Source organism: Haliotis rubra, unplaced genomic scaffold, assembly GCF_003918875.1.
Source record: "Haliotis rubra isolate DU_JTF1 unplaced genomic scaffold, ASM391887v1 Scf697, whole genome shotgun sequence".
In the NCBI taxonomy this organism is placed as follows: domain Eukaryota; kingdom Metazoa; phylum Mollusca; class Gastropoda; order Lepetellida; family Haliotidae; genus Haliotis; species Haliotis rubra.
In genome coordinates, this window is record NW_025767409.1 from 448,464 (window position 1) to 470,878 (window position 22,415).

Below are 22,415 nucleotides of genomic sequence, written 5' to 3' on the forward strand. Positions count from 1 at the left end.
TGGGCACAATGTGTTAAGCCCATTTCTGGTGTCCCCCGCCGTGATATTGCTGGAATATTGCTAAAAGCGGCGTAAAACTAAACTCAGTCAGTTCTACCACTACCACTGCTGCTGCAACTACTACTACAACAACTACTACTACTTCTATTACTACTACCACCACTACTACTACCACTATTACTACTTTTTAAACAACAAAAACTACTACTACTACTGGTACTATCAATCCTACCATGAACAAACTTTGATTGTTCAGTTTAAGTGATGGAAATGTACATTCCTGTGCCAATCAAATGTCAAGTTTCTAAAACAATCAGCTTCATTCTTTACCACATTGTTTGGAAAACTTTGTATTGGAGTTAAAAATCTGATTTTAAAGAGACTGGCAAACTTCCAATAACAATAGCACCTCACTATAGCATTCAGTCTACAATCTTTTTAAAAAAAAATACACTTTTTAAACAAACATATATAGTATCTTTCAAAATAGGTAGTTTTGAAAACTACTTCCTCTGATTGGTGCTATGAACTTTGATGAACACATTTAATCGTGCCTTCATCTCTCGTATCATATAACAGCAGATATAAGTTTCTCTGCAGAATATTTTGTAATGTTTATAAGTACAAGCAAATGAATTCTAAATGATGGTATTGTCTCACTTTTCCTTCTCAATCATCCATTAATCACATTCATATTACACACAAGGCTGTCTTACAGATGATCAATTTTCAAAATTTGCCCTTAGAATAAATTGCAGTTGTACATTACTCAGATACAAAAATCCTAATTACGTCGGAAACCCTATCCATGATGATATTTTCTTGTATAAGTAGTTGGTTTCCATGTCTTCTTTTTCAACAGCCTTTCTTCATATATTGATATTTCTAATACTTTCTGTACTTTCATCATGCATGAAGTAAACCTACTCTGGTATTATGTGAAAGGTTCTGTTTCAATGTGATGCTTTTTCACTGTCCCTGTCTACCCAATTTGTTATCATGTTGACAAGAAAGAAATACCTTGTGTAAGAGAACCAGAATATTCATGACTCTTGTAGTGTCAAATTAACACTACAGTTATATATATTAAAAGATGAATTGCCGGTACTCAAACTGGTGTTGAAATATTTAACAGTTATTTATCAATTATTTTTTCTTGTTTTATACATTTCTAAAATGTTATGAAAATGTAATTTTTACAATTTTAGTGTTTTGTTGGAATTTTTCCTTCATATTTCCTTGAAAGAAAATAACAAAATAGTTAGCTCATCACTTGCTTGATAATCGTGTTAATATCTACACCGAAACATGGCAGCAATTGCAATAAAGAAGCTGTCTATCCATAAAAGTTCATAATACCAACTTTTAAATGGCACTGAAAGAAGTTAACTAAAATAATAATAATGAATATTTATAAAGCTGAATCCATCCACAAGGTGCATGCTCAAAGAGCATGTGAACTATGTGTCACATAATGAATAGTTACCCCTTGAATCATGGTATTGTCACCAAGGGAACCATTAAAAGCAAGAAAACAAGATTGTAATATTTACTGTACAGAAAGCAGTTAATTATGTTAAAAATGTAGTTTGATTAAAGCGTAGTCTTTAGATAAGCTGCCCCCTTTCTACAGAATGATTTTTTGGTCCTCCAAATTTGGCTTGTCTTCAGTCATATATGGCAGACTATAAACAATGATCAGGAAATACATGATTTTAGAAAAAGCAGTTTTAATATTTGCAAATCAAAACTGTCCCATATGAACCGTTGACACCTGTAATGATAAACATGGTATGTTCTTTCAATAGAACCAACTAGTCCATGGTTGTGTACATGATAAACTCAGACATTAGAAAAGCATGATTTACAAAATATATTCCCACATCATTTATAAGGTTATTGAGAGGCACATAGAAGTTGGTATTCAAGTATACTCATGCCAATAATGGTTGTCACCCCCCTCCCCACCCACACCCCCTCTCCAATAAAAAAATTGAAGGGGGTGACAACCATTATTGGCATGAGTATATAAGACAAAATATTATGGACGTCAACTTCTTTATAAAAATGGTGTGTGTGTATAAGACAAAATATTTATGGATGTCAAATTCTTCTTTAGTCTAGACCAATTTTATTTCTTGTTTTACGGATCCGCCGGTCGTATTTTTTCAGGAATAAGAAAAACAAATGAATTTTCCTCGCTCAAAAAATTAAATTTTAATATTTTTATTGGTCAAAAATGTAAATTTGCAAGAAAATGTTTTTAGATGTTTTTGCCCCATATATACTTAATAAATTCCCAAAAGTAAAATGCTTTTAGTATTTAAAAGGAATATTACTTTGACTGGTGATTTTTATTTTTATTTTTTTTCCTACCTGCCTTTAAGTTTTCTGAGGACAAAAATCCGTAAAACAAGAAATGAAATTGGTATGGCCTTTTAAAGGGAAAGTTGACATCCATGATATTTTGTCTAATACACATCGTATATAAAATAATATTTATTGTAAGACAAATAAAATTGTGTGATCAGAGTTAGAAAAAGCAACAGTTAGGTTTTCAACAGAAACAAACATTTTTAATGTCATTCAGAAAGAATAAATACAAAGTCATGAGCGAAAAATTGATCACGAAAAGCTTTCTGAAACCATCACATGTCTATAAATCTGACACTAAAATCTGGACTCTTCCAACAAGTTCCTTGATCCACAGCTGCCTTAAACACGATTTTCAACACTTTCCCGGAGGATGTAGCAGTTGTCATCCAAATCAACATGTTTAACAAAATAAAAACCTGAAAAATGCCTCTCCACAAATTGCCTATCAAAGTGAACCTGATCCGAACTCCAATAAACAATGGAGAGATGCTTTATACAGCTGAAGTCAGGAGTCAGGATTAATCGTGTGATAATAGATGTTGCTTGTTGAATGGGGATTAACAATAAAGATTTATTAAGCATTATTTGCCAGTGCTGACACATTACGCCTCGTATTTCTCTCATTTTCTCAGCAATTTTTTGTCTGTCTGTTTTCAAAAGTCTTGTCAACAATGACCTTTCCGCACAAAAACTAGCCAGTCAGATTTTATTGTACGTGAAAATAATGATCGAATGGATCGTCATGTATAACATTAAGTTAATGTGGACTAAAAACGCAACATTTTTCGATGCCAACTGTCGATTTGCGAAGTGTGAATTTCAGAGATGCTTTATGGGGTAGCCAGTTCGGTCAGCAAACAGAGGACGACAGGCTGGACTTGGTATTTCAATCTCCTCAAGACTCAATTCAGTCTGAATTTGATCCGTACACAGTTTTATCTGATATTGGGAGGATTAGCAATAATGACAGACCTTTCTGGGTTAGTTATGCTCTGCATCAGGCCATTTGGATAGGGAGTATTTGCCAAAGGGCAATAAATTCAGGATCTGTCAGGCAACTAGCCTGTAGTAGGCAGAAGAGGAAGCCATTTTGTTTGACAATGAGCAGATTGGAATAATATGGCCATTGGGTCCAATTGCCTGCTGAAACTGAAAGGTGTGGTGTTTATGATATAATGATGGACAACCTACTGTTATGATAGAGCCAATCAATAAATTCTCATTAGATGTTTTGAAATCTGAGAATATTGGTAATCTTCTATGTGCATGTATTTTTCATTAATCCCCCATACTTGGATCATGCCATTGTCGGGTAGTGATTGTGAGAGACAATTCTGATTAATTAACACTAACAAATGAAAACCTTGAAGGACAGCTGGGATCGTAGGGGGTAGATGTTCCAGGGCTGGTGTATGTTGCAAGCTTGGCCCTTATTGAGGCTAAGATATAAGATAGTGTATATGTGACTTTTTAGTACTACTTTAACACAGAGAGAGAGAGAGAGAGAGAGAGAGAGAGAGAGAGAGAGAGAGAGAGAGAGAGAGAGAGAGAGAGAGAGAGAGAGAGAGAGAGGAGAGAGAGAGAGAGGAGGAGGAGGAGGGGAGGGAGAGAGAGAGAGAGAGGGTTATCCAGGTGCTGCACCTCTTTACATAATAGAGAGGGGTAATGCTGCCTGATAAGACATCAGATTTGATTATTTCAATCTTTTAATTTCTGATTCTTGTGGAGTTGTGTACCCATGTAGTCTAGGGGTTACTAGTTACTTACATGTTGTGTTGCTGTTGGCTGTACCCAACTGAAATAACATGTAAAAGACCATAGTAGACCATGGTTCACAGACCATGGTGTATCATGGCTTACCACGTCCGGTAAATGGCACCATAGTTTACCATGGTAAAAAGAGACCATGGTGTACCATGGTCAAAAGAGACCATGGTATACCATGGCCTACCATGGATTACCATGGTAAAAAAAGACCATGGTCTATCATGGTTTAACCACGTGCGGTAAATGGCACCACGGTTTACCATGGTAAAATAAGACCATGGTCTACCATGGTAAAAAGAGACCATGGTGTACCATGGTAAAAAGAGACCATGGTATACCATGGATTACCATGGTAAAAAAAGACCATGGTGTATCATGGATTTATAAACCACGTGGTAAATGGCACCACGGTTTACCATGGAAAAATGAGACCATGGTGTGCCATGGTTTGCCATGGTCAAAAGAGACCATGGTCTACCATGGATTACTACTGAAAAAAACTCAGACGATGGTCAGTATACCCTGTGTAGTAGATGGCACAACAGTTTACCATTAGAATAACCTTTGGTTATTGAGACTATGGTAAGAAACCAACCGCACCATACCACAATATATAGTCATATACACCATGGCATAGAGATCAGTTAGAATATCGGGTATTGAAGAATTAACATTCAGCGATTGGGAAAGGCAGGGGCCATGGGCCATTTTGCACATTAGAATAAAAAATGGCCCATTAAAATTTTGAAGTTTACTATTGACACAAGGGTTTTCGGCCCAATTCTAAATTCAGAAAATGACTAATAATCCTGAAAATGGCCCATTGTAAAAGTTCTCTATCCCAATCCCTGAACATTAAACAAACATGCACTGAAAACAAACGGTTTAAATTATGAAGACACATTTTATTACTAACACTGACAGATTTAAATGAAAGACAATTTGAGGTTAGCTGTTGGGAAACTCACAGGGATTGAGGGATATGCTGTGCAACAAGTACAAGTCTAAAGCAAACTAGAATTACATATCCAGTAATGCTGCTAGGGACAAATGGCATGTGGACATGTTCATCATTTTTCAGAGGATATTCTTATTTATTATTTTATTTTAAAAACATCTTTAGGGCAGCTTGGATGTCAATCAGTCTGCATCCAGGAAAATTAACTAATTCTGAACACCATTTCTTGCAGTAATATACAATTTCAGAAAGAGTAATCTCTTTAGTCTATATGGTTTAGAAGAAGACATAATGAGAGTCACGACCAACATTGAAAATACAACAGGGCCCAAAATCATCTACCTGGAAGTTGTACAAGGGGCATCAAAATTTCTCTCAGAAGAAACAAGATGCACACAATTCTGAATAACCTTCAGGAAGTGCAGTGGTGACGGCAAAGAAGATGTCCACATTGGTTCAGGGATAGTGAGTGAGTTAGTGAGTTTAGTTTTACACCACTTTTAGCAATGTTCCAGCAATATCACGGTGAGGGACACCAGAAAGGGGCTACACACATTGTACCCATGTGAGGAATCGAACCCAAGTCTTCAGTGTGAAGAGCAAACGCTCCGGCTCAGGAATAAACTCATCTAGCAGTACTTCATCTTCAGTGTTTCAACATTAGGACCATTTCTTCAGAATCGTTCAGTGGAAATCTGAAAAACACACCAACAACATTTAATCACAATCATGTGACTAGTTTGTGACATTAAAAGGGCAAGTTTATGATGAAAAGCTGATGTTATCACATGGTTGTTTAATACATCTCTTTCACATACTAATCTGAAACATAGATACCATTCTTAGCACCATGAATGGATTCATTCATTCATTCATTCATTCATTCATTCATTCATTCATTCATTCATTCATTCATTCTTTTAATAAACACTTTCTAAGTTTTGAAAATTGTTAAAACTCAAAACTTTGAAAATTTTCAATCAATTCCAGCAGCCATAGGACCCTAAAACCACTAAGGTCATAATAATACCTGTAAGCGGAAGAACTACAATACAGTGGCGCCATCTTTTGTAAATTATGTCATGCCTTTTACCATGACTATCAGGTATATATCATGTCACAAAAAAGTGTGACAGGTTAGATAGTACTGAGAATTGCTAAAAGAGTGATTATTGGTTTAAAAAAGTAATCAGTAGCTGATGTAATGTTGATTGAGCATAATCGATGATATTAAATACATTCTTTGTCTGTTGACTTCATGTTGGAAATAATAAAATAAAACATTAATGAAGCTGTTGGACAATATATTACTGTAAAGGTCCAAGGAAACATTGCTGTAAGACTTAACACCTTTCCGTTACCAGGCTTTGTGTTTTGAATACTGTTATATGGTGGTGTGTGGTTTTGTCCGTACAGCTCAGGGCGCTGTTGTACAAAACAACCTTAGCGCTACGACAGTCGTAAGTCTATGTTAGGGAATCTGAGTTACGATCACCTTAGCCCTAAGATCGCTTTGTACAACTGCACCCTGGTCAGTTGGGTACAGCCGGGGAGTCCTTGAGTATGTGACCATGTTTGGCAGCTTGACTCCTAAGAGTTTTCAGGACTTCTGTACTGCCTCGCAATGAATCACACGTGACAAATGTGTTCTCACTGTAGGCTAGTGGGTTTGTTCAAAATTGCCTCTGTCCAATCAGCAGTGAATGGGTACCTGGTGGTATAAGTCATATGACTATTAACCTTCTAACACCTCACAGACAGGGTGGGTTAACGGGGTAATTATGTCCATCATGTTGTATGCGCTGAGAACATGCACAATAAAGAAATATCTGCCACAATGTTCATTATCCCCGAAATTAGTTTTGTTCAGTATGTAATAGTATATGATTTCATGACTGATTGCTCTTTTGAAAATTCTAGCCTCTCAATTATTACTGTAGCAGGACTAATTAGAATCATGAGAATCTTGTATCAATAGGATCTGAGCACTTGATATTGCCGAGATAAATATAAGATGATGAGATTCAAATTCTTATATCAGACAGAACCCGAAATTAACATCACATCATGGGATTCAAATTCTCCTATCAAATACAACCATATATAAATTCATATAAATACAAGTATGATCTAGTATCGTGTAGATGCTAACTGAGTATACTGACCTAGCTGAAAGTTGACTGGTATTTATTCGATCGTATAGCCCACATTTACTGGTAGAAGGATCTGTTTCCAGGATCTTGAACAATTCATGTTTATGTATGAATACTTGGTTTGAGATAATTTTTTAGCAATTTTAAAGAAGTTTAAAACAAATCAAGAAATGTGTCCAGTGAGTTATTATCTAAGTGTTTACAGTTTCAATGACAGTTTGTTCTGACAGTTTGTTCTGATGGTTAAAGCTTCTAGTCAGAAACCAGTTCGTAGATCGATGGGTACAATGTGTGTTGATCATTTCTGGATTGTCTGATATTGTGGAAGACTAAAGCGACCGAACTCACTTACAGACATGCTACCATGATCACTGGATTGTCTGGTTCAGATTTCGATTATTTGCAGACCGCTACCATATAGCTAGATTTTTGCCGTAAAACTAAATTCACTCACTCACTGACTCTAGCCAGAAATTTATTTTTTACAAAAGTAAAAGGAATTCTACTCTCTCTGACCCCACCCACTAAGGTTAATAATTATCACAATTCAGTCTTAAATTTAAGATTTTAAATTTTCAACCTGACTGTATAAACTGTCTCATAAAAAGTATACACTCATGTTTGAAGGTGGCTGAAGTCAAACAAACACGAGATGGTTACTTAATGGTGATGTATCTGTCAGAGCTGTATCTGTCTAGTTACAACTTACCGGTAGGCCTTAAGTTTGGCCTTCAGAGATTGTTTTTGATGACATTTTGATAACATTTGCAACTTTTAGGTCAAATCCAAATTTTACATGTATGCTTTCTTTTGTTGGGCATTATTTCTTCAAGGAGAAAAATGTTAGTGAGTGAGTGAGTTTTATGCCACTTTTAGCAATATTCCAGCAATATCATGGCAGGGAACACCAGTTTAGTTTAAACATATTTTATTGTCCAAAAGACAACAGGATTAGGCACAAGTGCACCACTTATGGTCGCCTTCTCCCTGGCTTCACACATAGCACCCATGTGGGGAATCAAACCCGGGTCTTCGGCATGATGAGCAAACACTTTAACTACTAGGCTACCCCACCACCCTGAAAAACATGTGTCAAGCAGACAATGAAATCAATCTTTATTAATGACATATCCATAAAATATGATGCAGCAATGCTATCTGGCATCAAACTCTTGATACAGAACGCATTCTGGCATCAAACTCTTGATACAGAACGCATTCTGGCATCAAACTCTTGATACAGAATGCAATCTGGCATCAAACTCTTGATACAGAACGCATTCTGGCATCCAACTCTTGATACAGAACGCATTCTGGCATCCAACTCTTGATACAGAACACAATCTGGCATCCAACTCTTGATACAGAACGCATTCTGGCATCCAACTCTTGATACAGAACGCATTCTGGCATCCAACTCTTGATACAGAACGCATTCTGGCATCAAACTCTTGATACAGAACGCAATCTGGCATCAAACTCTTGATACAGAACGCATTCTGGCATCCAACTCTTGATACAGAACGCATTCTGGCATCAAACTCTTGATACAGAACGCAATCTGGCATCCAACTCTTGATACAGAACACAATCTGGCATCATTCTGGCATCAAACTCTTGATACAGAATGCAATCTGGCATCAAACTCTTGATACAGAACGCATTCTGGCATCCAACTCTTGATACAGAACGCATTCTGGCATCAAACTCTTGATACAGAACGCAATCTGGCATCATTCTGGCATCCAACTCTTGATACAGAATGCATTCTGGCATCAAACTCTTGATACAGAATGCATTCTGGCATCAAACTCTTGATACAGAACGCATTCTGGCATCAAACTCTTGATACAGAATGCAATCTGGCATCAAACTCTTGATACAGAACGCAATCTGGCATCCAACTCTTGATACAGAACGCAATCTGGCATCATTCTGGCATCAAACTCTTGATACAGAACGCATTCTGGCATCAAACTCTTGATACAGAACGCATTCTGGCATCAAACTCTTGATACAGAACGCAATCTGGCATCATTCTGGCATCCAACTCTTGATACAGAATGCATTCTGGCATCAAACTCTTGATACAGAATGCATTCTGGCATCAAACTCTTGATACAGAACGCATTCTGGCATCAAACTCTTGATACAGAATGCAATCTGGCATCAAACTCTTGATACAGAACGCATTCTGGCATCAAACTCTTGATACAGAACGCATTCTGGTATCAAACTCTTGATACAGAACGCATTCTGGCATCAAACTCTTGATACAGAACGCATTCTGGCATCCAACTCTTGATACAGAATGCAATCTGGCATCCAACTCTTGATACAGAATGCATTCTGGCATCCAACTCTTGATACAGAACGCAATCTGGCATCAAACTCTTGATACAGAACGCATTCTGGCATCCAACTCTTGATACAGAACGCATTCTGGCATCAAACTCTTGATACAGAACGCAATCTGGCATCAAACTCTTGATACAGAACGCATTCTCGCATATAACTCTTGATACAGGACTCTCTTACCATTGTCATTGGCACTATCAGTATGGGTACTATTGGGATGTCACAATGACGATTGCCTAATATTGGCATAACAATTAACCTGCATCCACCAAAAACACTCTTCCTTATATGTGTAATATGAAGTACAAAAGTAGGAGTAGTTTTGTACCACTAGTATCTTCATGTATCTTTGTAGGTGCAGCCAACAGTGAGTCCTCCTTGGCAGCACAGCACCGGAACCTTGTCTCAGCACTCAACAGGCGACAGGAGAGTGGCACACCGGGTGAGCTAAACCCTCAGTCTGTGACCTTGTTGTATGATGTAGAGTGAGTGAGTGAGTGAGTGAGTGAGTGAGTAGTTTTATGATGCTTCTGGCAATATTCCAGCAATATCACGGCTGGGGACACCAGAAATGGGCTTCACACATTGTACCCATGTGGGAATTGAACCCAGACCTGCGGTATGGTGAGTGAACACTTTAACCTACATGATGGAGAGGCAGAGCATTTGACAAGGATGGGTAAAGTTATGTCCGCTGTTAAATCACCTTAGTTGTTGTTGCCGACCAGTCCCTAAAATTGAGTCTTTTACACATTCTGCATGGCTATAAACTGGTGACAAAAAGAAAGTTCTCTATAGCTTTAAATCAATCTCGTTTAAAAACCGCACAAGATAGATACATGAAGTAAAATGTATTGAAAGGATACAAATCTCAATGAAATTAATGACAGCTATTCAGCAGCTTTTGGTGGCATGACAGTTGCCTGAATTGAGATTGAGTAGGCAAATACAATCTTTCAATGTCATGCACAGTGTGCACACACATCTACAATTGCTTTCATGTTCAGTGACATTAATAGCGTGTATGACCAACCCCTGCCACAAATCACGCAAAAACTTGTGCACAGGAAAAGTCTGCTGTTTAGTTGAGTGCCACATGGATCCAGAATATATCGCCATTCTTCTTGAAGGTTCTGGATCAGCTCTTGTTGGTTGGCTGAAGGAATATTTCATTTCTAAAGGTATTTTCAGTTTACTTTCTGTGACAGAAAGTCATGGTTTAATGTTTAGAGCCTGGGTCAGACAACACTGGAGTCAATGTGAGCAAGGTAGTCAGGTAGAGATGGTATAACAGGTCACTTAAAAATGGCCTTTGGATTCTCGTCCAATGCTTTGCAGACAAAATTAATCAGAGTTCTTGCCCACCTGAAGGTATTATCAGTATTACGAGACACGTCCTTGTCTACCATGAGTGGGTATTATTCTGATAACCTGAGACACTCCTGCCCAACGGTTGTAATTATCATGATAATAAGATTAGTGCCTGCTAACTGGGAGATTAATCCGAAGAAAACGTTTCTGTCTACCTGTGTAGATTACCGCTGTAACCATGTATTCTCTCACCTATTACTGTGAGAGTTTGCCTGGTGTTTTGGCATGGGTGAGACAAAACAAGAACACATCCCGTCTGGTCTAGTGGACCTGATCTTTGACTTGTTTGACACACCAGAACATATCCCATCTGGTCTAGTGGACCTGATCTTTGGCATGGGTGAGACAAAACAAGAACACATCCCGTCTGGTCTAGTGGACCTGATCTTTGGCATGTGTGACACATCAGAACATGTCCCATCTGGTCTAGTGGACCTGATCTTTGGCATGGGTGAGACAAAACAAGAACACATCCGTCTGGTCTAGTGGACCTGATCTTTGGCATGTGTGACACACCAGAACATATCCCATCTGGTCTAGAGGACCTGATTTTTGGCTTGTTTGACACAGCAGAACTGGTCACCTAGATCTTTGAACACGATCATCTGGTCTAGGGACCTGATCTTTGACATGTGTGACACAGCAGAACACATCCTGATCTTTCTGGTCTCAGTCTAGAGGATCTGATCTTTGGCATGTGTGACACACCAGAACATATCCCATCTGGTCTAGAGGACCTGATCTTTGGCTTGTTTGACACAGCAGAACACATGTCATCTGGTCTAGAGGATCTGATCTTTGGCATGTGTGACACAGCAGAACACATGTCATCTGGTCTAGAGGACCTGATCTTTGGCATGTGTGACACAGCAGAACACATGTCATCTGGTCTAGAGGATCTGATCTTTGGCATGTGTGACACAGCAGAACACGTCATCTGGTCTAGAGGACCTGATCTTTGGCATGTGTGACACAGCAGAACACGTCATCTGGTCTAGAGGACCTGATCTTTGGCATGTGTGACACAGCAGAACACATGTCATCTGGTCTAGAGGACCTGATCTTTGGCATGTGTGACACAGCAGAACACGTGTCATCTGGTCTAGAGGATCTGATCTTTGGCATGTGTGACACAGCAGAACACATGTCATCTGGTCTAGAGGATCTGATCTTTGGCATGTGTGTGACACAGCAGAACACATGTCATCTGGTCTAGAGGACCTGATCTTTGGCATGTGTGACACAGCAGAACACATGTCATCTGGTCTAGAGGACCTGATCTTTGGCATGTGTGTGACACAAAGGGCATGCCCATCTGGTCTAATACACTTTGTCTTCAATAAAATTTGAAAGCAGGCAAATAGTAGAAGTTTCGCAGCATTCTATTCCAATTTGTAATCCAACTGACAATTATTTTTAGAGGTCACATTAGTACATTTTTTATATGAAACTTCAGTATTTTTTACAACCGTATCCAAAGTTTTTGGAAACAAATCTGTGGATGTGACAAAAAACAATATTAGCCCTGAATGTATTGTACTTTTAACAATGACAAAAGATTACAGATAACTTCCTGTACATAAGGATCAATATTAAGTTCTTGATTTACATTTCTAGGCCATCAGCTTGCTTAGTCAGGGTAACTCTAACAGTCCCCTCTGGGACACAAGGCCCTCCGTACCTGTCGGGATAACAAATTACAAGGGTATCTCTCGTGTATCTGTTGTCAAGCACTTGTATGCCTCGTGTACCTCAAGATTCATGATCTCTTGACTATTAGAGCAGAAAATGGGGATTGGCTTGCCGTGAGCCTAACAAATAACCACCTGAGATTGTGAGAGGAACGCAAGGGGGGATGCTTCGTTATCTTCATCTCATTATGCAGAATATGTTGCCTCCACAGCAGGGGTTACACACCAAGCCCACCCTGCCGTTTTTGTGACTTGGTGATGGTATAGGTGTCAGGATGTCTCTTGAATCTTCAGATTTAATGACTTTTAATGGAAAGAAATAGCTAACCTTAGTGCATGCTCCTTTGGGGGCTGCTTCACGTGAGTGAGTGAGTGAGTTAGTGGGTGGGTGGGTGTATGAGTGAGTGAGTGAGTGAGTGAGTTGGTGAGTGAGTGAGTGAGTGAGTGAGTGAGTGAGTGAGTGGGTGGGTGGGTGGGTGGTGGGAGGAGTGAGTGAGTGAGTTAGTTGGGGTTGGTGAGTGAGTGGGTAGGTTGGTGAGTGAGTAGTTGGGTTGTGAGTGTGTAAGTGAATAATGAGTGATGGGTGAGTGAGTTGGTAGGTTGGTGAGTGAGTGAGGAAGTGGGTTGTGAGTGTGTAAGTGAATGATGGGTGAGTGAGTGAGTGAGTGATGGGTGAGTGAGTGAGTGATTGAGTGATGGGTGAGTGAGTGAAATGGACATTTCATGGTGATGGAGAGTAATTATGTACATCTAACAATGGAACTTCCATCCCAAAAAGTGCACACATAGGCAGTTGAGAAGCTTGAAGCATTCACGATCTGTATACCTGCAGTGCCTTCTCCTTTGAAAACATTACATTATTGGAAATATCGTTGACGTGAAAAATTATTTACAATTATTGATATGAAAACTGTGTTGTTGATAACATCTTACCTAACTTATTGTGATAAAATGTAGTTTTAATATAAACAGACAGGAAATACATAAAGTTACGTCTTCATTCATGGGCTGCTTTGAAATAATGTCAAGAATGCTATTTTGTAAGTAATCCATGTATAAATATTTAACATCCCACCAGTGATGTGAAACATATTGATTTTTTTCAAATTTCTTCTTGATTTTTGCTCAAATAAACTTCTCTGATATTTAATCAATAATTGATCAATATTTGGTCAACAATTATCAATCTCTATAATCTATATAGATGGCGAGCTCTTGGTTTGTACATTCAAGATTATTTCAATCATGATTGTTTGCATGTGTGTGTATGGCTGTTTGAGCTAGTGCAGACTCAATATGGTTTAATCATCGTAGCCCGATGAGATACCATGCCACAGTGAAGCATGAATACCCCACTCAGACACATTATACTGAGCCGACCAGTCCTTGTTGTACCCATTAATGCCGAGCGCCAGGCAGGGACCAACAAGTACCATATTTTAACGTCTTTTGGTATGACGGTTGGGGATCGAACCCGCGACCTTCCGCTCTCCAGGCGGACGCTCTAACCACTACACCGGAGGCGGTTATGGCTGTTTGAGCTAGTGCAGACTCAATATGGTTTAATCATCGTAGGGCGATGAGATACCATGCCACAGTTTTTCACCTGGATACTCCACTCTGACATGGTATACTGACTCCAAGCTGACCAGTCCTTGTTTTATCCACTGAAGGTTTACTCCCATGGACCATAACTTGTGTTGTTTTAAGCTGTAGTTCTTATGGGAAGACACCCCACTGAATGCCGAGCACCAGCAGGGGTGGAAATAACTTTAAAATTGCTAGTGTACTCCGGTACAGTGGTACATGTAAAATCACTTGCCCTGATAATTTTTCCACTGTACCGGCCGTTTTCTTGTTGACTTTTTAAATAAACAACATAATTTACATTGGAAAGTCAACTGGACACCGGTACAGTGTGATATACAAATTTGCTTTGCCCGACAGAAAAAATACTGGACTCGGACGTCGGGCAATGGGTTATTTCCACCCCTGAACAGGCAGGGTACAAGTATGATTTCTTTACGTCTCTTGGTATGATGGGCCAGGAATCAAACAACACACCCAATGATCTCTGAGCATACTCTCTTCTGTGCCACTGAAGTGTTACACAGATAAAGAGAGTGAGTGAGTGAGTGAGTGAGTATGGTTTTACGCAATATTCCAGCAATATCAAGGCTGGGGACAACAGAAATGGGCTTCACACATTGTGCCCATGTGGGGAATCGAACCCGGCCTTTGTCGTGATGAACAAACACTTTAATCACTAGGCTACACCACCGTCCCTACACAGATAGACAGTGTGATTGTAGGAGAAAACCTAGACTGTTAAAACATGGCTTCATATTTAAGTATTGCATTTCGTCACGCCGAAGACACGGGTTTGAATCCCCACATGGGTACAATGTGTGAAGCCCATTTCTGGTGACCCCGCCGTGATGTTGCTGGAATATTGTTAAAAGCGGCGTAAAACTAAACTCAGTCAATCAGTCAGTCAGTATTGCATTTATCCATTTTCCAAATGAGTGACTCCAAATTGGGAGCTGAACTTGGTTTTCAGAAGTGAGCCCTAACTGCTAAGCCATACAACCAGCTTTTTCACATTTATGGTGATGTGTGGTCTGACCATAGAGCCCAGTGCACAAACCAGTTGACGTTGAGCAACCTTGGTCATGGAGAGTCCTTGGATGGGTGACGTTAAAATATGGTACTTGTTGGTCCCTGCCTGGCGCTCGGCATTAATTGGTACAGCAAGGACTGGTCGGCTCGGAGTCCGTATAATGTGTCTGAGTGGGGTATTCATGCTTCACTGCGGCATGGTATCTCAGTGGGCTAGCACTATAAAACCAGCTTAAGTCTGGGTTAGTACAAGCAGCCGCACATACACATACACACGCATGCGCGTCGTCATATGAGCGAAATATTCTCAAGCACAATGTAAAACCCAATTTCACCTCACCTCACCTTGGATGGGTGACCGTGGTTGGCAGCTTGACTCCTGAGAGTCCAGCCCCCAGCCCCACAATGAAGCGGTGGTGACAAATGTGGTCTCACCTCAGGCAAATAAGTTTGGTGAAAATTGCCTCTGTTCACCCAGCAGTGAATGGGTACCTGGTGGGATAAGTAATATTAATGTTGACCTTCTGGTGCCTCAAAGGCAGCTAGGGTTAACCCGGGTAATAACGTGTAAGCGCTTTGAACATGCATAATGAGTAGATACAATAATAACAACTCTTTATTTATGTCTATTATTATTATTGATATTTAACTGACACACCTGTGGTATGACACTATTAAACATAAGGTTAAAATGATGTGCTGTTGCATCCCAACAAGAACTTCAGTAATTTGATACATTGCCACTTCCTCATGTGGTGACACATGTCATAACTGAAATTTGAAATTCTGTCTGAGTTTACCTTGGTGTTTGTTTTGACCTATCATTGAGAGTTGATATTCAAAGCGTTCCAAATATCAGTGTGGGATCTCTTTGTTCCACTACCAGAAGCATTTCTTCTATTAATGGCTGGATGGGAGTAAGGTTTTGAAATAAGGAGTCAGGGACATGATTAACAAATCAATTCCTGGTCAATCTTTACTCACACGCTTTATCAAAGAGGGCAGTGGGGTAGCTTCGTGGTTAAAGCGTTCGCTCATCAGGCTGAAGACCTGGGTTCAATTCCCCACATGGTACAATGTGTACAGGCCTTCTTTAACCAATGCCTACTAACCGTCCGCTCCTTATATCATGAACAAGTGTCAATTCTACCCAAATTAACAGCAAACAATAGCGTATCTTATTTGAGAATGAGTGAGGGGTGTCTTTAGTTTTACACCACTTTTAGCAACATTCAAGAAATATCTCAGCTGGGGACACCAGAAATGGCCTTTTACATTGTACCCATGTGAGATTTTGAACCCAGGTCTTCAGTGTGATGAGCAAACGCATTAACCACTCAGGTATCCTACCGTCTCTTGCTTATCGAGAGCTACATATCTGAGATGTAAGTATCATAGCACATCACATCATCAACAGGTTACAGGCCGCAACTCCTACCCCAGCCGACACAGTGTTAAGTCTGTTCACAATAGTCAAACGACGTGCTCACTGGATGTACACCTTGGGGTGGGGATGGGAAATAAAAGAATCCATTACTGTGGGATATAGAAGTCTGGCGCATCAATTACACTGTCGTGATTAAACTGGAGAGCTGTCTTCAATTTTTGTGACGGTGAAATGAAGAAGCTAGCGGGTACGGTGTTGTGTTACCTTCAGTAGGACATAGCCTACATTTAGTGGAAACAGTGTAGGCATTGTCTGCCGATACTCTGCTACACTGAGAATGTAATGAGGTAACTTTAGAGGCCTACAATGGAGACTGGGCTGTTCACTTCAAAGTGGCTTTATTATAGAGTTTGGATGTGTGGTCACAGACAGATTCATTAGCAACTGAACACTTTGGCTGGAGGTAACTCATCAGTGTTTTATGCTGTTTTAAAGGTTTCACATAATCTGAGATTGTGCCTCTTGACTTGTAAATAGTTGAAATATAGGGCATTGGGTATAATGTGAGATAATGCCTTTTGATTTGTTATAAATAGTTGAAACAGGACAATTGGTAAAATTTGAGATTGTTCCTTTTGACTTGTAAATACCGGTAGTTGAAACAGGACAGTTGGTATAATCTGAGATAATGCCTTTTGACTTCTTGTACATAGTCGAAACAGGACAGTTGGTAAAATCTGAGATAATGCTTTTTGATATCACTAAGACTGCAATATGTGTTAAACCATTAAGTTAGAAGTTGGTTTTAAATTAGTTTCTTGGAGGGTCAACAATAATGAGTTATTCATAAAGTTTAACCAATCTTATTTATAGTGAACTTATATACCTATTGTGTACTGAATAATTAGATTGACAATCATACCGAGCCAAGTTACTCTTTAAGTTAAATGAACATATTAAAGTGAGCTTCAGTACCTATCCTAAGATCACAGAAATAGTTTTCCTTTTCATGGAATTTTGTTGAAAACATATCATCATGGCTTGTTTTAAATGCAGAACTAAATTCAATTAAAACAAGCACCAAAGGGACGGAATCTTTGAAGTCAATAAAAGTGCATAAGGTTGTTTTGTTAAGTTAATCAAATTGCACAACATAAAGTATTGTTTAATTGAGTTTGCAGAAAATCAATTGATTTAGAATAGATCCCCAGTAGTGAGTGGGTTTACTTTTACACCGCACTCAGCAATATTCAAGCTATATGGCGGCAGTCTGTACATAATCGAGTCTGGACCAGACAATCCAGTAATCAACAGCATGAGCATCAATCAACGCAAGTGGGAACTGATGACATATGTCAACCCAGTCAGCGAGTCTGATAACCCGATCCCATTAGTCGCCTCTCACGACAAGCATGGGTTACTGAAGATCAATATTGTAACCCGGATCTTCACGGGTCAGATCCCCAATAAACAAAGGAGACTGAAAATACTCAGATCAGACTTGAAACATTTTTGAGAAATTGAAACTGATACAAACAGCAAAACCAAGCAAGATGATGACGAGAACTTGACTCAAATTTGATGCTGCAGATGTAGGGACGTGTGTCTGGGCCTATTCTTGGGCATCAGACTACCGGTACCTTTGAAACATGACCGTGAACCAAGTCTCATAATTATATACCATCATCCTGTGTCGTAATCAGTTCAAATTTACTGATATTTCAGGTTAAATTTAATCCATGTTGTGTGTTTTTCTTAGTAAAAAAACAATCCTGTCTAGAAATGTTTCATCTTGTTACCGAAATTCGATCAAATCTTGAAACTTTCTTCAGATCAAGTTGCAAGATTACACCCAACAGTATTAGGTGCTTGTCTGATGTTTGAGATGATATCAGTTAATTCTTTTTCACTTTGTATAAAAATTGACAGAAAGTGATGGTTGAATGCTATTCACTTATAAGGAGATTTTGTTTCTTTAAGTGTCATTGCAGTTCTTTCTGTATCGCTTCATGTCCTTGTAACTGAAACATGATATACAGCCTGTCTTCATCATAGGTCAGAAATGTATATGACGTTAGATAAACTGAGTGATATTGTGGCATTTCATTGGATAACCTCTTTTATGTTTGGTTAGATTGAGAGAGAGATGTCAGCCCCACCTTCTAAAAGGTGGCCCTTTCCTGACTGGCTAATAGAATGGGCAGAAACGATGTTACTGATTTTGTATTTTGCAGATATTTTTAACTAACCTGTGAAGAATTGGTCTTCAGCAATACATACTTGTCGTAAGAGGGGGCTAACGGGATCGGGTAGTCAGGCTTGCTGATTTGGTTGACACATGTCATCGCATCCTTATTTTGTAGTTGGGGTGGTGGGGTAGCCTAGTGGTTAAAGCGTTGGCTCGTCACGCCGAAGACCCGGGTTCCATTCCCCACATGGGTACATGTGTGAAGCCCATTTCTGGTGTCCCCCGCCATGATATTGTTTGAATATTGCTAAAAGCAGTGTAAAACCAAACTCATTCACTCACTTACTTATTTTGTAGTTTATATGCACCTGTGTAAAGCACCAGTGTGAGTGTTCAGTGGATTATTATGGTTTATAGTATTATTAACCCTCTCCAGGCTCATGTGACAAATATTCATTTTTTTACAGATATCTTTACCTTGGATACAGCAATTTTCTTCACATATTTGGGAAGTGTAAACACAAACAACTGTCATGTCATATTTTTCACATACATTGCAGAGTGAAAGAAAGTATACAATTAATAATTTGATTTGACAATAAATTACAAATACTTTCATTGTGTTGCTAGGCTGAAAACAGTCACAAACACTACAAACTTTAAGTCTTCAATATAGCGATGATACCTGTGTCATTTGTCATTTACATCATTTTTAATCATCACCAAACATGGGTGTATAGTTTCTTTTGTTTGTCAGTTTAGTACAGTTTGGGTCTAGTTCTTTCAGTGTGTTACTGTCATAGGCCCAATCATCACCAAATGACCTTAAGGTGTATAGTTTTTGACATATTTATTTGTTTGTCAGTTTCAGAACTACAGTTTAAAGGGATCATAGTTCAATTATCACTTATTCCATTCTAATCTGAGTACTTGTTATCTTGTCATGGAACCTCTCCCATTCTTTATCAGTGTTAAACTTGCAATCAGATTTAGTCAACAGCGGCGTTGAAATGATCATTCGCAAAGCTCGGTAATTTCTGTATTCGGAAAAACTAGATGAAACGTTACTTCTAGACAGAACTCAGTCATGTAATTTGGATCAATGGCATCACCATCACCCTCTGACGGACAAGCTTGGTATTAAATGTCTTGTGTGTCACATCAACACAAGTCCCGGTAGAGAAGAGGGATATTTCAGATCGACTACACGTGTTCTGATTGGATAGAAAGAAGGGAGGTCGATTTTTGCCGATTTGGGGGAACCGGAAAAACAAACATAATTAAAACACAGGTTCGTAGAGGGAAGATATCACTTATTCATGACATATAATATACATTGCTGATTATGAAAAATCAAATAAACAAAATTATAAGCGTACAATCGCAAATCAAAAGTGCAATATTTTGTACTTGGGTTTACTTCCCTTGAAACGAAGCACCCGGGATACCGAACCCTGTCAGAGTGGGTGGGCGTGCACTTGAGTGTAACGAAGTCTTTCATTGGCTGGTTCATTTGCTGATACACTCACGGCACTTTGTGTGTGTATAGAGATGTTGGGTTTTGTAAATACATGCTCATTTTTTGTGTATAACATTTTGCAATCAACAGACATCATAACATGTCATGTGTACAAGTATCACACCTGCCTGTCTGTGTAATTACATAATGTGACAGAGACAGAACTTCGGGTGCACGAGCCATAAATCAATGTATTTGGTTTATGGTGTATAGCCTGATCGGTGTTCAAACTGCATGTGGTCAGTGATTAAAGTTGTGTATTGCATATTGTCATTAGCAGACAGGCAGGCAGACACATAGGTGTCAATAAAACATGGAGTTTTGTCTGTGACAGAGGCACATCTATATCACAGACATTCTGACAATGCTAAATAATGATGTAGCTTTTAAGTATCAAACTTAGAAAGTGACTCGTTAAGAAGAATGTGTGGTTAAATAGTCAAATGAAATTATATAAACAGTTTAATCGGTAATCTACTGTCATAACATACAAAAAGCTCGCACCTGTGAAATATCAACAAAACATTAGAAATATAGCTCACACCAAAGCCTCCTCTGAGTATTCACCACCAGCGGAAGTTTTCCGTCCTGAAATGTCGCTTACAAGCTGTGTGAACCTATTCACTACGCATGCGCCATGATCGCAGTGCAGCGCAGCACAACTGTTGAAACCACTTTTCACCCCAGCTGGGGTGAATTTAGTGAATCGTTTGAACTCCTATATCGTGCGCATGCACGTGTGTGTGTGTGTGTGTGTGCGTGCGTGCGTGCGTGCGTGCGTGCGTGCGTTGCGTAATTTTTCATTTTGAATTGAATTTGCATTTTTGATAATTTGTTAGTGTAAGTCCATACCGAAAGGTATCAGAATCTGCAAAGTTGTGTTTTACGTTGCATGTGACCTTTAAAACAAAATCATTTGAATATACAGCAAACTGAAAAATCACAACACAAACATTCATAGTAGTTGGGTACACAGTTAAATATTAATGAAATTTCTGTGATCTGAAATCCATCACCAGAGTAATTACATAAGAAGGTCCTGTGGTGGTGATGATGGTGGTGATGATGATGGTGATGATGATGATGATGGCGATGATGATGGTGGTGATGATGGTGGTGATGATGATGAAGTGGTGATGATGATGATGGTGATGATGATGATGATGATGATGATGATGATGATGATGATGATGATGATGATGTTAACAAGATGACATGCTACCATATTGTTCCTACATGAAATCATTCATAGTCTGCATATGCATTTCGTCTCCTTACACATGTAGCTATCCAGTTTCAAATGATGGCAAATATAGACAGTCAACATCTGCTCACCATTCTTTTAGTGTGAGTATAGCCTTGCTCCAAGGCTGTACTGAGTACTGTCGTTTTGTGGAAATGGAACCAGAGCCCTGTTCCCTGAAGTGATCTTAGTGCTAAGTTGATCGTAAGTCCCACATTTTAGCGTTAAATGTCCTACTACATTTGTAGCGGTTTGTGGTACTGGACCCAGGCCCTGTTCCCTGAAGTGATCTTAGTGCTAAGTTGATCGTAAGTCCCACATATTACCATCAGCTTACAACAGTCATAACGATAAGGTGATCGTAACTCCCATGCCTTAATGTAGACTTCCGACAGTCATAGTACTACGATTGCTCTGCAGAATGGGGTTGAGGACAGTCACCATACTGCAATCATAGTACTAACATGATCAAAACTCTCCCTGTAACAAACCTTACAATAATGATAGCCCCAAAGTGACTGTACCTCCAATAATTTAACACAGTCTTACGACAGGTGTCATGCAACAATAGCTTCATACATCAGCATCCTGGAATTAAAGGTGGATCTTTCCAAATTTCAGATTTTGTCAATTTTGTTATCAAGGATGTAAATTTTTCAGAATTTTAAAATCACATCACATCTCCTTCTGACTATTGCCAACATGTTCACTGAACTAGAAATCAAATCAAATGTAAACATGCATGGTATAAATATATATTTCTGATCCATTAACTTATATTTTTC

The 22,415-nt window shown here is 39.0% G+C and overlaps 1 protein-coding gene across 1 annotated transcript in view; it reads left to right on the forward strand.

Annotated features, from left to right (window-relative positions):
- Positions 1 to 22,415, forward strand: part of LOC124258543 (sine oculis-binding protein homolog) — a 102,938-nt gene that overhangs the window by 64,823 nt on the left and 15,700 nt on the right. The window contains exon 3 of the mRNA XM_046692611.1: positions 9,968 to 10,054. Coding sequence (XP_046548567.1) covers positions 9,968 to 10,054 — 87 coding nt within the window. The remainder of the gene's footprint in view (positions 1 to 9,967; positions 10,055 to 22,415) is intronic.